The 13,711-nt window shown below is 36.0% G+C and overlaps 1 protein-coding gene across 9 annotated transcripts in view; it reads right to left on the reverse strand.

The window, feature by feature from the left end:
- The window catches only part of LOC306882365 (arginyl-tRNA--protein transferase 1-like), a 77,846-nt gene that overhangs the window by 47,610 nt on the left and 16,525 nt on the right, over window positions 1–13,711 (reverse strand). For 5 of the 9 annotated variants that reach the window (XM_079436920.1, XM_079436918.1, XM_079436922.1 and 2 more), the window contains 2 exons: window positions 8,352–8,480; window positions 1,341–1,373 (listed from right to left, as the gene is read on the reverse strand). In XM_079436920.1, the coding sequence (XP_079293046.1) occupies window positions 1,341–1,373; window positions 8,352–8,480 (162 nt within the window). Of the gene's footprint in view, window positions 1–1,340; window positions 1,374–8,351; window positions 8,481–11,146; window positions 11,276–13,711 lie in introns of all 9 variants that reach the window. The other 4 variants (XM_079436919.1, XM_079436921.1, XM_079436924.1 and 1 more) reach the window with 1 other exon arrangement.

A 13,711-nucleotide genomic window follows, 5' to 3' on the forward strand; every position in this document is an offset into this window, starting at 1 on the left:
AACTTTTCCACAACATTCTAATTTATTGAGATGCACATGTACACACACACATATACACATATACATATATATATATATATATATATACACATACAGTATCTCACAGAAGTGAGTACACCCCTCACATTTTTGTAAATATTTTATTATATCTTTTCATGTGACAACACTGAAGAAATTACACTTTGCTTCAAAGTAGTGTGTACAGCTTGTATAACAGTGTAAATTTGCTGTCCCCTCAAAATAACTCAACACACAGCCATTAATGTCCTGGATTCTTTCCCCCCATTCTGTCTCTCATAGTTGAAGTGTACCTATGATGAAAATTACAGGCCTCTCTCATCTTTTTAAGTGGAAGAACTTGCACAATTGGTGGCTGACTAAATACTTTTTTGCCCAACTGTAAGTAACATAGTAGAACCATGATATTGTTTGAAATGGAGTGCATTATATAAATACCAGGGAAACATTTTTTTTATCTTAAATATTATACACACAATTAAAGCATATTTGTACCATGCCACAGTACTCTTCTGTATTTCTGTAATTTTCCATTCAATTCTGTAATTGAATGGAAAAGCAATAAGATGTTTGACCTCCTCCATTCAACCACATTTTAACATCCAAACATCAACAAACGTTTGCCCAGCCACATTTTCTCTTCTGTTCCTCACTAATAAAGAAGCACAACAAGGGGATCGTTCAATGACGGCAGCTGGACATGACAGAGACACGATCATCTGTCAGGGACAATTTCACATCAGTCAACTCTTTGTTTTTGTCCTGTGTGTGTGGCCATGCTATGCTGCATAGAAATGTGGTTGGTCTGTACGACACATTAAACTTTTTCCATTGTTTCATGACAAACAAACAACCCAAGAATTACACTGCTACCCAGAGAGCCGTTTCCACATGTTGTTTGTCTCACTGTGGCTCTCCTATAGGCTGCGCAAAATTAACATTGTTACTCTTATGTGCCATTACCCTAAGGTTTTATATAAATATATGAAAGTATCTCACAAAGCCTGTCAAGAATCTCATATTATCCTTTTAAAATTAAAAGAAAAAAAACATACAATTTTGTATAAAGAGGTTCTGTGCAAAATCAGTTCTAAGTAATTATAATGATTGCCAATGGAAACTATGTGTGTACTTTGAGTTCTTCAGCAGAACCAGAAGAAATGTAAGATTATGAACCGTATGGAACTACTGAAGAAAACGATTGAATCATCTGCATTGAACACTGGACTTGTGCAATTTCAAAATGAAATCCTCTGAATTGGCCAAGACTTTTACATTTTACTGTATGTTTGAAATATATGTGTTAAAAAAAAAAAACTTACCTCTAAAGGAGAGTCACAGAGGAACCTCTTGAACTGTGAGGGGAAAGAGGTAGAAAAGAAATTGTTATTTTACATTCGTGTACATATAACAAAGTATAAAAAAAATTGAGTTGGTGGGCAGTCTAATGAATACAGCTGAGCACATTTGAGATGGCCTTTTGCTTAATTTAATCAAACTTCTCTCCTGTGGCTGTTGCTAACAAATGCTGCATCACCAAATCCTCAGTGTGAGCCGGGCTTTAGGCTAAAGCCTTTTTTCTGTGCCACGATGGACTTGATTTGTTTATTGATGGCTGGCAGGTGATTTGGGTAGCGTGTTTCTTTTTAGATAAAAAAATAAGGCATCTTAGGAGGACACAAAACATGTTTGAAAGCCATGAACAGGCACACAAGAGTGACTTGCATGCTGCATTACTCGCATACAGCTGTCTCTGATGCTTATATCGCAAATTACTACTGAAAATTTATGACGTCAAGCACTCCATAAATGTAACAAAAACTCTAATGTCTGAAATTCTTATCTTGTCTATATACAAATTGCCTAAGAGCAACTAAAAAATAAGAAGTGTGAAACAAAACTGATCAGATCAAAGATTTTTATCCAAACATGCAAACCACACACACAGAAATGCATGGAAAAAGCCAGTCCATGATCATTGGCACTGCTTCGGTAGCATGTGCTGGCCGTTTTAGCTGGATGTCAATGCTGATCCACAGGCCTGTGATTCTAACATACTCTGCTGTAATGGTGAAACATCATAAACCAATTAAAGAGAAGGGCAGATTATAAAAACTTAACGACAATTCATCCACATTGAATCCATTAGACTCCATTAGACTTGAAGAAAACCTTCAAATGAAGCCGCAGATTCCAGATCTTCATCAGATTAAATTCGATAGAATTACATTTGGCTCCATGTAACAAACTCGCACAAATGCATATTTCATGCCCTCCATCTTTAATATATAGACACACACAAAGCGAGTCTGGTAGTAATCTGGCAAAACCAGGCTCCTGTGGTTTAAAACGCTGCAAAACAAGCGCGAGCAGCTTCGCTTATTGGACAGCGAAAGGGTTGGAGAGAATTAGTCAGCAGTTATAAACTCCATATGGTGATTTCTGCATCTGTGATGTTTAGAGAACTAACAGCATATGTGGGTTGAGAATTAACAATAGTCCTAAATATACTACAACCAAACAATTTATGGTATTTGGTTCCGTTAAAAGTTCTTAAACGCATACAATTTTCAGAGAACTGTTTCCGTTATATATACTCAAAACTGTATGGCTTATATCAACAACTCCCTGAGTCTTTTGCAATAAGGCTCAATTTGTTTACCTCTCTGGGTGGTTGTGAAAGAGAAACGTATTGTTAGGAAAGTGGAACTGAGAAAGATGGGGTATGGGAGAGGGCTGCGGTGAGTCGCTCGGGGGGTACAAGCTGGCAAAGACTCTCTCCTGTTCTGCCAGGTACTCAACAGGGGGGTTTGTGGGTAACGGCTCTATGAGAGAGGGCAACGCAGCCATGCATATTTCCAGTAGTCTTCTTGCCGATCTCCTGGAGCCTGGCAGCCGTGACCTTGCCTGATTACTAACTTGGACTGGACAACATTAAGATGGATTTACATTTTCATGCACAAAAGAAAAAAAAAAAAAGAGAAAACTGAAATGAAAAAGAAAAGAAAGTAAATGAAAAAAATAAAGTAAAAAAAGAGGGAGGGGGGTAAATAATGGAAAAGGAAAAAAATAAATAAAATGGAAAAATAAATTAGAAAGGAAATACAGAAAAGAGAATAAAAAAAGAAAATGAAAAAAAATCAATGGAATAGAAAAGAAAAAAGAATATTGAAAGGAACAAAAATAAATAAAATTGTAACAATTAAATTGAGATGAAAAAAGAAAAAAGAAATGGGAAAAATATCAAAAGAAAAAAATAATAAATAAGAAAAAAGACAACAAAAAAACAAGCAAGCAAACAAACAAAAACAAAACAACCCAAATATATAACTTGCTCTCTCCAAACCAAGTTTCTGACATCACCAAGCCCTCTAATTTCTGAACCTCTCCCCTCCAGCTTTTCACCATTCAATCAATTCCCGGTGGGAAAAAGAGTCATGTTCTGCCCTTTATTTTTTTCCTCCTTGAGTATCTTTATATTCAAAGAAAAACTTGTTATTTGTCAACTACTCATATCTTACACGACAAATGTTAAACACAAGCATTCGTGCTTCTTTCATCAGCGTCATTCTCTCCGTAGCCCTTCTTCAAACAAGTTGTTCTGAAACGCTCCAAAATGGCCTTTTGTGAAAGCAAAAAGGTGAACTCTGACCAAAAGTAGGAAGTGAAATGGCTCAGCAGGGATTTAAAGCTCTGTTAATCTGAAATTAGGCAGAATGTAGTGAACGTTAGGGATCGGCCCTTAACAGACCATGAAATCTACCGTTTAGATCAACCTACATCTGTCAGAGAGATAATAAGGTAACACCATTCTTCATTTAACTAGTTAATGTTCTCCTACACTGAAAAATATAGAGTTTTAAGTAAAGAAACAGCTCATTTTGGAAAATGTCATGCATCATTTAACAGCAAATGCATATATTAACACTTAATAAAGAAAGTCTGAGATCTTACAAGATGGTCATTATAGTCTTTGTAAAACCTGCTGGTGAGAATAAACATGTATGAATCAATTTGTGTTCCTCCTCTCCTCCCCAGTGCTACTCTGTATAATTAGATAATGTGTCATTAGGAAGAGTAAATACAGTTTTAACAGGATTTGTTGTGCTGAAAATCTGTGCCACATGTGTAGGACCTCAGTCACGCCTCACTGCAGCAGAATACAAGAGCAGAAATCCCAACCTCTGTATGTGTGTGTGTGTCTGTGGCCCAATTACTTATGTCTTAAATACACAATAAAGGGCCGTTCACACTGATTTCAAGGAGCACAATGATCAGAAGTCATTCATTTCCACTGAGATTTTGAGGGAAATTGGTTACTGCATAACCAGCCCACAAACTACATCATTTACTTTAATCTTCAATGCTTCAATTTATTGAATTATCAAGACACCATTCAAAAGTTTGGAGTCGGCAAGTTTTATAAAATAAATGAATACATTTATTCAGTAAATGCATTAAATTGTTGAAAAGTGACAAAAATATTTTAAACAAATGCTGTTTATTTTATTTCTATTCATCAAAGAATCCTGAAAAACAAAATGTATCACGGTTTTCACAAAAATATCATGCAGCACAACTATTTTCAACATTGCTAATAATTATAAATGTTTCCTGAGCAGCAAATCAGCATATTAGAATGATTTCTGAAGGATCATGTGACGCTGAAGACTGGAGTAATGTTGCTGAAAATTCAGCTTTGAATCACAAGAATAAATTACATTTGACAATATATTCAAACATAAAATATTATATTAAATGGTAAAAATATTTCAAAATTTTTACAGTATTTTTGATCAAATAAATGCAGCCTTGGAGAGCAGAAGAGACTTCTTTCAAAAACATTTAAAAAATCTTACCGACCCCAAACTTTAGAACGGTAGTGTAAATTCACAAAATCAATGTGATTTCAGATAGACAGAGAAAATAAAGCAGCTGAAGTAGGCCAGATCCAGGGTATGAGGAGGCAGCGAATAAAAGAAGGAAAATAAAGGAATGAATGAGGGAATGGAGGGTGAGAGACAAGTGACTAAGAAAATCCCCACCTCACTTTATACATATAGACCCATTTCTCACATCAGAGTGGAATGCTAATGCAAACATACGCACACCTTCCACACTATAAATAGAGCTCTGTTATATGGCACCAGGAAAGAATCTGGCAAGAGACAGTCGGCTCTGACGACTTATTATTTATTAATTCCCACATTTTACGAGCATGAGGATTTATTCATTTGCTGTTGGCAGAGCCGGGCCAGTTTCCAGGCCTAAGGGGGACAAAGTCCTCTCTCAGGTTACAGAGAATGTCAAGTAGGTCCACATCCTGTTCACCCTCAGCGTCTGTCTACTAATGCGCAGTCCTAACAGAGAGTGAGTGATTGGGACCAGAAACAGATTCTATGTATGCAAGTATGCAAATGTAAATGCACGGTCAACACAATAAAACACGGTAAAAAACTTTGAGGTCTCAAAGGGGTGATAGAGTTCCCTTCTGACGCCTGTGCCATTACATCTATACAGCTATAAACATTCAGGAATCGAGAAGCATGTTCTATTGCATTGGCTGCTCCGCAATGACGATAGCTGATCAGTGAGAAAACGTGAATGGATTTACATTCAGATACACTACTGTATATACACTACTTACTAAGTCCAGGTAATTTTAGAAATTAATACTTTTATTCCACAAAAGATGCATTAAATTGATCAAAAGTGATAGTAAAGACATTTCAACCATGACAACAATTGGAAAAGTTTAGCATAGTGATGGATATGACAATGTTAATGTATTTGGTCTTGGCGGAATAGATCTGCTACACTGCTGCTGCTGGTGGTTATTACTGCAGTTGTAGATTATTGCTGCTGCAAGCAAGTACAGGAACTTGCTACTGCCAATGCATATGGCTATACGGTGCCATGAGTATTTGAGACATACTGCTGCTGCACAAATAGCATATAAAATAACCCCGTAGCAGATCTATTCAGGTGGAGCTGGGGAAGGTGGAGGGCTTCAGAGAACTTTGAAAGCATGCTGCAGGATCTCAAGTGAATACTAGCCAGCCATATAAATGCAAGGTAGTAAGCTCATTGGCTGTATATGCAGCATGAACCAATCAGCTTGTGCCAAGTTGTTTAACTCTTTGAATATCATCAGTTATGTTTACAACCTGTCAGCTTGCGCCATCTAGTTTCATGACTGAAATATTTAAATATGTCACATAAATTTAATGTCAAACTTTTAAACTTTCTATCTTAATGTAGAGTTGAACTGCATTACAACGACGTCGACATGGCATTAGACGGTCTATAATGCAAAGATATAAACTGTATGTACAAAACATACACTAACCACAGACCAATAAGCTATTAACCTGCTGACCGACTTATGAAAGCCTCTTTGAACGCAATAAGACGGATCTAGATTTATCGCTCACGCTTGCTCGATACTCTTGCTGTTAGGACACACTAAAAAGCTCCAAAGCAACAAAAATGTATACGATTAGGTGTCATTAGACTACGAAAAACATCTCGTCTGTCCCTAACACCACAACCTACTCTCCCTTCATACTCAAAAACCTCCCAAAATCAGTTATATTTCAAATGAAACCACAATTTCACTATATTCATGACCTAAATTCTGCTTTACATTGTTCAGTGTAGCTTTTCATTTGATAATTGTAACTCTTTATAAAGAATTAGATTTCTCTTGGCCTCCCTTTGTCCTCCCGACAGGGTTTTAATAATGTAAAGATTCCCCACAAGCTCCCAGACTGCAAATGTTGCTTCTTTTATGACACATAATTGAGTTATGGGTATGTTTCACAGAGCAGGGCGTGTGCGCTCGGCCCGGCCCAGCCTAAGACTGAAATAACACATGGTAGAAGAGTTTTACCCGCTTGCATCTCAACACATCCACCCAGCCCTAATTCACTCTCTACCAAAACACAGGTGAAGTATTGGCCAATCCAGACAATTGCTCGTGTGTCTTCAAATGGAAGCCGCTGTAAAACAGTTCTGCATGTACTGTATAATTATTACAGCAGCGTTTCATTCTGCAACAGACACAAATGAATATAGATAGAGACAATGTTACGGGTTAAACATTTAAAGCTGCATCGGTAATGAAATGTTATGGGATCTTGTAGCTCTCTGCTGTGAATTTCTACTACTGCACGACTGTTATGAACTCATCAAGGGGGTATTAATAAAGTCAATGAACATTGGACAGATGCAGTTTAACAACTTTGGCTGCATGCATTATATATGGGCCAAAATCTACATTTGCATTCTTCATTTCACATTTACATTCATTCCCTCAACAACACAAACGTATAATAAAGCTCCTGCTGTTCTTTGAGGAATCTATATAAATATCAAGCCTCTGATTTAGCTCTTCACCACAGGATATTCTTCAACATCTTCATTTAAATGCTAGAGTTTTGGCAGATTCATTATAAAATCAGTGCATTCAGACAAGCACAGAACAAGATGCATAAACCAATGCTGAATCTGTGCACTTTTTCTGCACTTAATGCACTAAAAAAATATTTTTTTCTGAAACAATTTTCACTCAGAAATTGCTAGCAAACTTCACAGATAATTACAAAGAAATAGCAAGCAACACATTTAATTAAATGCTCCATTTAGAAGAAGAAATAATGAAATATAATTTTAGTTTTATTTACTATTACATTATATTATTTTATTATACTTTATAGTACTATTACAATTTATATTATGTTACTATTATATATTTTACTTATTACTATTTCGTTCATTTAAAAATATTTAAAAAAATTATTTTATATAGTTTTTGTTATTTTATAAAAAATCATTTTTACAGTGTGGAAAATTAATTGATTAGATTAAAATACAAAATTCAGAAATCTGCACTCTTATTGAGTAAAAAAAAAAAGTTTAATCTTGTATGTCAGCAACATGAATTTAAAAACTTGATCAAAATGTCCCTTTTACATGCTCGCCCATGCAAAAATTCTCTGCCACTGCTATGTGGGTTATAGGGCATGGGTGCATGCCAGGGCATTGCTCAGGTCTTCTGGGTGGTTGTTAGAAGTTTCATACTTAGAAGTTAGGAGTTTGTTCCTAACCAAAGAGAGAGAAAACATAAATGATCTCGCACAGGGCAGAGGATGAGGAGAAGTTCAGTCAGTGTTTCACAGGCACAGATTGTATGTAGGTCTAGTAAAAAGCTACTGTGTACGTGAGAAGTAAATGCCTCAAACATGCTGTAAAACAATGTTAGTGAGCAGGGCTTCAGGTCAATCGGTTGGGTGTTACATGCAGTTGTGAATGTGACATGTTTAAGTCTGTACCTCGCTCTCCCCGCACTCGTACGGAGCGTCGCCGTGAACGGTCATCTGGTAGCGTGCATACAGTGCCGCTGACTGCTCATACGATGCCAGGAAGTCCGGGTCCTCAAAGCTGACCGGCACTAGCCTCACCTTCAGAGTGATTAAGGGATGGTTAGAGGGAGGAAGTACGATTGAATAAGAAAGACGGAAGGATAGTAGGATCAAAAAGAATAATGGGAAATAAATAAAGGGATATAAACAATGGAGGATGGGGAGAACGAAGGAAAAAATGACAAGAATGTATGGATAAGGGGAGTGGTTAATACAAAAATAGCAATGAAATGATTTCAACAGCACTGTATACATCACATATGCAATGTTTTTGGGTTCATATTCACACTGCAAGCCAAAGTTCTGCTCACATGACCTTTTAAATGTGACCCACATCAGACACTGGTCTGAACTGGCAATGCTTGCTTATATTCTTCACAAATTTCACAGTTTACCTGAATAAATAACTCAAGCAACTAACCAATTAATCATATGAATTCTGACTGTTTACATTGTCACTTTTGCATGTGAAAGTGGTTCAGATTGGAATTAAACATGTCAGATTCAATGTGGAAAAAAAAATAAAGATTTGTATAAAGATTCATAGAATCATTATAGCATCTTCTGAAACAAGGACAGTCTAAAAGAGTAAATATGAACCCAAAATTTAAATGTAATTGCATTCCCAAGCTCTCTTACACTTTACTTTGTTGCTACATTACACAATTGCTTCATACTATTTAAAGGTTGTTTTTTTTTCTGTAGGAATGCACAATATGCCTGTCACCATACCAATAATGGTTAATATTAATGATCTTATAAACTATCACTCTAATCAGGCTAATATTGGAAGTCATTAATGCATAAATGATATATGACGTAGAGTTTGGAAAATTCAAACAGTATATTCTTCTTTTGCTCCAGATTTCTAAATATACTGTGTTATACTATTTACATCATAATGTTCTGATGCACCTAAAGGACATTGAAGCACATATGACAGAGTAACTTGTTTTTGTGTCGAGTAAGACAGGGAAGGGAATGTGTATCATGAATTTAAACTCAGAGTAGGAGGGTAAATGTAGGGAAACGGGAGGCTGAAGGTGAGGCTGGTGCACCGGGGCTGTGAAGCTTTGCTCAAGGCAAAATCACATGCCTTAGATGATACAGACCATCAATGAACCTGATGAATTACAGTTAACACTGTGTCATTGGGGCAGTGGGGAAAGGAAAGGAAAGGAAAGGAAAGGAAAGGAAAGGAAAGGAAAGGAAAGGAAAGGAAAGGAAAGGAAAGGAAAGGAAAGGAAAGGAAAGGAAAGGAAAGGAAAGGAAAGGAAAGGAAAGGAAAGGAAAGGAAAGGAAAGGAAAGGAAAGGAAAGGAAAGGAAAGACACCCATTCTAAGCTTGGTCTATCTTTTACAATATGTCTAGCCCAAAAGAAATCAGCATGTTTCAGGCAAAAATAAGCAGCAGGGCATCAATAAAATGGCATCCTTCAATGTACACACACACACACACACACAAAGCATTCTCAAACAATTCAATAACACAGAACTTCATGAAGCCAGGGCAGAAAGAACAGAAATTTAGAAAAGCCAAAGACTAAAGTACAACACCAATTCAGTCCAACTCACAACAAAATGCCCCATGCAGAGCTTTCCATATTCTCTGATCTAGTTAAATAACTTACTTCAATTTATAACAATGTTTTCATTATGTAAGCTAACACATTATACATGTTTTCCAGCCACAACCCAGTTGAGACACTGGTTGTGTATTTGAGCGACAAAAACACTGATTCAGACTTTTCCGCAAATCAGTTTGACCTTGACCTCCTCGTTACGTTTCAAAAGAGCTATTCAGGAAGGTCAGACTGCTAAATACACTAAAATATGAAACTCATGCCGCTGGTTGTTGATTCAGCTTTGGTGCTATAACAGGATGATGACACAAATTAATGTTAATTAACTAATTTCTCACATTAGTCATAAAGAATAACCAAAACTTCAAAAATAACTACAAACTGTAGAACATTCAGAGCTGTTAGCACATTTCTTTTGTTTTGGCCGCAGTGCTCATGTGAGGGATGAAAGTTAAAGCTGTCCAACATTTCATCTCATCACTCACCCTTTTGTGTGCTCCAACACTGGTAAAATACCACATAGTAATAAAAACAACAAAACAATTTGAAATACAGTGCGTTTAAAAAACTGAGGTTGTATGAAAATTACAGGAGCGTATCATAATCAACATTCATGAAGGTGCACTACCTAACAAGATGATGTTGGACTAAAATTGGCTTGAGAAGAGGAAAGTTGAAGGAAAACACCAGCTAAAGAACCTAAACATCTCAACAGCAACACGGACACCTGTAGAAACACAGTGCAGATGAGAGCTTTTTCCTCATTTCCTTTCAATTTCTCTTTCGCCCTCTTTTCAGGATTAGATTCATACCGTTTCATGGAGTTTCCATGGCTTTCCTCCATTTTTTCATTTCTTACTGCGTCAGCCTTTCCTCATTTCCTGTCTGCCTGCTTTAGGTTTCCTCCTCCTAAATGTTGCTTTAAAACACTGCTCATTAAAGTCACTGCACTGGGATTCTTTGCTTCTATTAGAAAATGCTTTGATTTCTACCTGATGCTCTTTCACATTTCCATGCATCACAAGTCAAAATTTTATTTGGTTTGAAGACCAAAGTAGAAGCGTGGCCACGTCAAATGTGCTCAACAGCTAAGAGAAAGCCCTTCAGCGGCGGATCCCCTGACCTGGCTCTCGGTAGGTTTGTCAGGCGGGTCCTTGTGAATGGCGATCTGGTAGAGTTTGTACACTTGGTACGAGGCGTCAAACGAAGCTTTGAACTGTGGACTGGGAGGGTTGGAGCGCACTAGCCTCATCTTCAACATGAGGATGAGCATCAGAGGGTTAAACAGAAAAATGACAGACTGTTTCCAAGAAACACGCCAAGATAAAGTTAATAGTACAGCATGGAACATCTTTTGATTTGGAATGGAAAGAGAATAAAAATAAAATTGTACATGCAGTTTTTTATAGCACATGGGTGAATATCATGAAACGGGTCAAGAACATGTCTGGTTGAATTACTATTACTGTAATGAGAACTTAATGAATGAAAATAATGGAAATGACAAAAAAGTCAACTATCCAGCTGCATTTAGTAAAGAGTATTTTTTTGTGTAATCGGAGATACACTCAAATATACTGTATATATATAAATAAGAACTTTCATGAGATTCACTCATACATCTGCAAATTAATGGTCAAAGAAAAAACCTAAGAAAACATTCAGCAAAAAAAACAAGCATACATGTACATACACAAGTGACTCATATTCATCATATTATATATATATATATCATATAATATTTGGGTGAGATTCAGCATGGGTTCAGCAAGAAAAGGTTATAGATTGTGTGTCTATAAAAGGTTGACTCTCATGTGAACATGCCCATGTCATATTTCATCCTAAAATTAAAAAAAAAACATTTCTGTGCATTAACAAATTATGAATTATATGACCTAATTATGAATTACTCTGAATTATTATGACTCAAATGACTAAATATGACCTGGATTTGTTTTTGTCAGGCTTCATGAGATTCTCTAATAATATAATTTAGATAATCAACTGTGTAATGCAATTAGTTGAGTATTTTCTCAACAGATTTTGGAAACCTGTTTACATATGCCTTCCTGCACTAATGATTAAACACAGACCTGCAGTGAATCCGTCTCTGTATTTAAGTGTCGGATATTGTATACTGTTACAAAGGAAACTTCCTGAATTTCTAGCTACAGTTGAACTGGCTTTCATTATATCGCATTAGCAACCACAATTTCTGAGGAGAACGATTTATTTTTTTTAAATCCAAGCCTCCAAAAACATTTAATTGACTGGCAAAGCTGTTCCTTATTGAAGGACCGCTCACAGAGACATTTTCATTGGACGAGATGCTTATGGTTCACAAGTTCCCCAGAAGAGCATGACTGAGAGATTTAGCTTCAGTTTTATTTTATTTGGCCCTCACTGGACATCTCTTATTATTGCTTGGCCAAGTTAATGAAGATATCTGCGACTTTTGTTTCAGATAAACATAAGTAGAGTCTTTTAATCTGCAGGGCAATTCTCTTGAGATGCAGACATTTGATTAAGTGTGTGAGGAGTAACCAAGACAAAGAGAACGAAGCGCTGTCAAACAGCTCAAAGATTTCAAATTATGCAGGGGGTGAAAGAGGGCAGAAGCTAACTTGACAAGATGCTCAATGTGGGGAAAAGTTATAATGTGCCTCTACTGCCCTCTACAGGTGTAGTTGGGAGATTTTGATTACCATATTCTATCATAATTAATATTTAGGAGACACAGATATACTTAATGTTCTGGGGTTCAATACAAGTTAACCAAAAGCAAAAAGCACTTGCAGCACAAAAATTATTAGAACAGAAAATGTTTTCACTTTTTTTCTTCAAAAATCAAGGCTACAGTAAACAGGCAATGCAACATTAAAATATATCAAGTTCTAACAATACACTACTGTACAAAGTTTGGCGTCTGCAAGGATGCATTTATGTATGCATTTATAAAAAAAACACAGCAAAAACAGTAATATTGTGAAATATTATAACATTTTAAAATAACTGTTTTCTATTTGAATGTATTTTAAAATGTAATTTATTCCTGTGATCAAAGCTGTATTTTCAGCATCATTTCTCCAGTCTTCAGTGTCACATGATCCTTCAGAAATCATCCTAATATGCTGATTTGCAGCTCATTTCTTATTATTATCAATGTTGCAAACAGTTGTGCCGCTTAATAAGTTTGTCAACATTTTTTCCCTATTCTTTGATGAATAGACAGTTTACAAAAATAGCATTTAATTGAAACAAATCTTCAGTAAGATTATAAATGTTAGTCACTTTTGATCAATTTAATGTATGAAAAAAAGATTTCTTTAAAAAAAAAAATTAATGTGTATTGCTACAAGGAAAACTCACTAAATTTGTATGTGTAAAATTATATCCAATCTCTCAAGCAAATCTGTTGAAGTTTTGCATACAAAGAAAGTAAAGAAAGAGGAATATCAGTCAGTAAAGACAAATGACTTCAAAAGACTTGGAATATAGCATTAAGGTGATTTGGAGTACTTTTATTAACTCATGGAAAAGCATTGCTCAGATCTCCGTTTTTGTGTCTTGTAAGAAAGAAAACAATTCTGTGTTTTTCATTTTTGGGTCAACTATTCTTTTAATATGTACTGAACCCAGAACATTCATTTAATGAACTCGGCATCAAAAGCCAAAGATGTCAAATGTG

Source organism: Barbus barbus (genome assembly GCF_936440315.1).
Source record: "Barbus barbus genome assembly, chromosome: 16".
Lineage (NCBI taxonomy): Eukaryota > Metazoa > Chordata > Actinopteri > Cypriniformes > Cyprinidae > Barbus > Barbus barbus.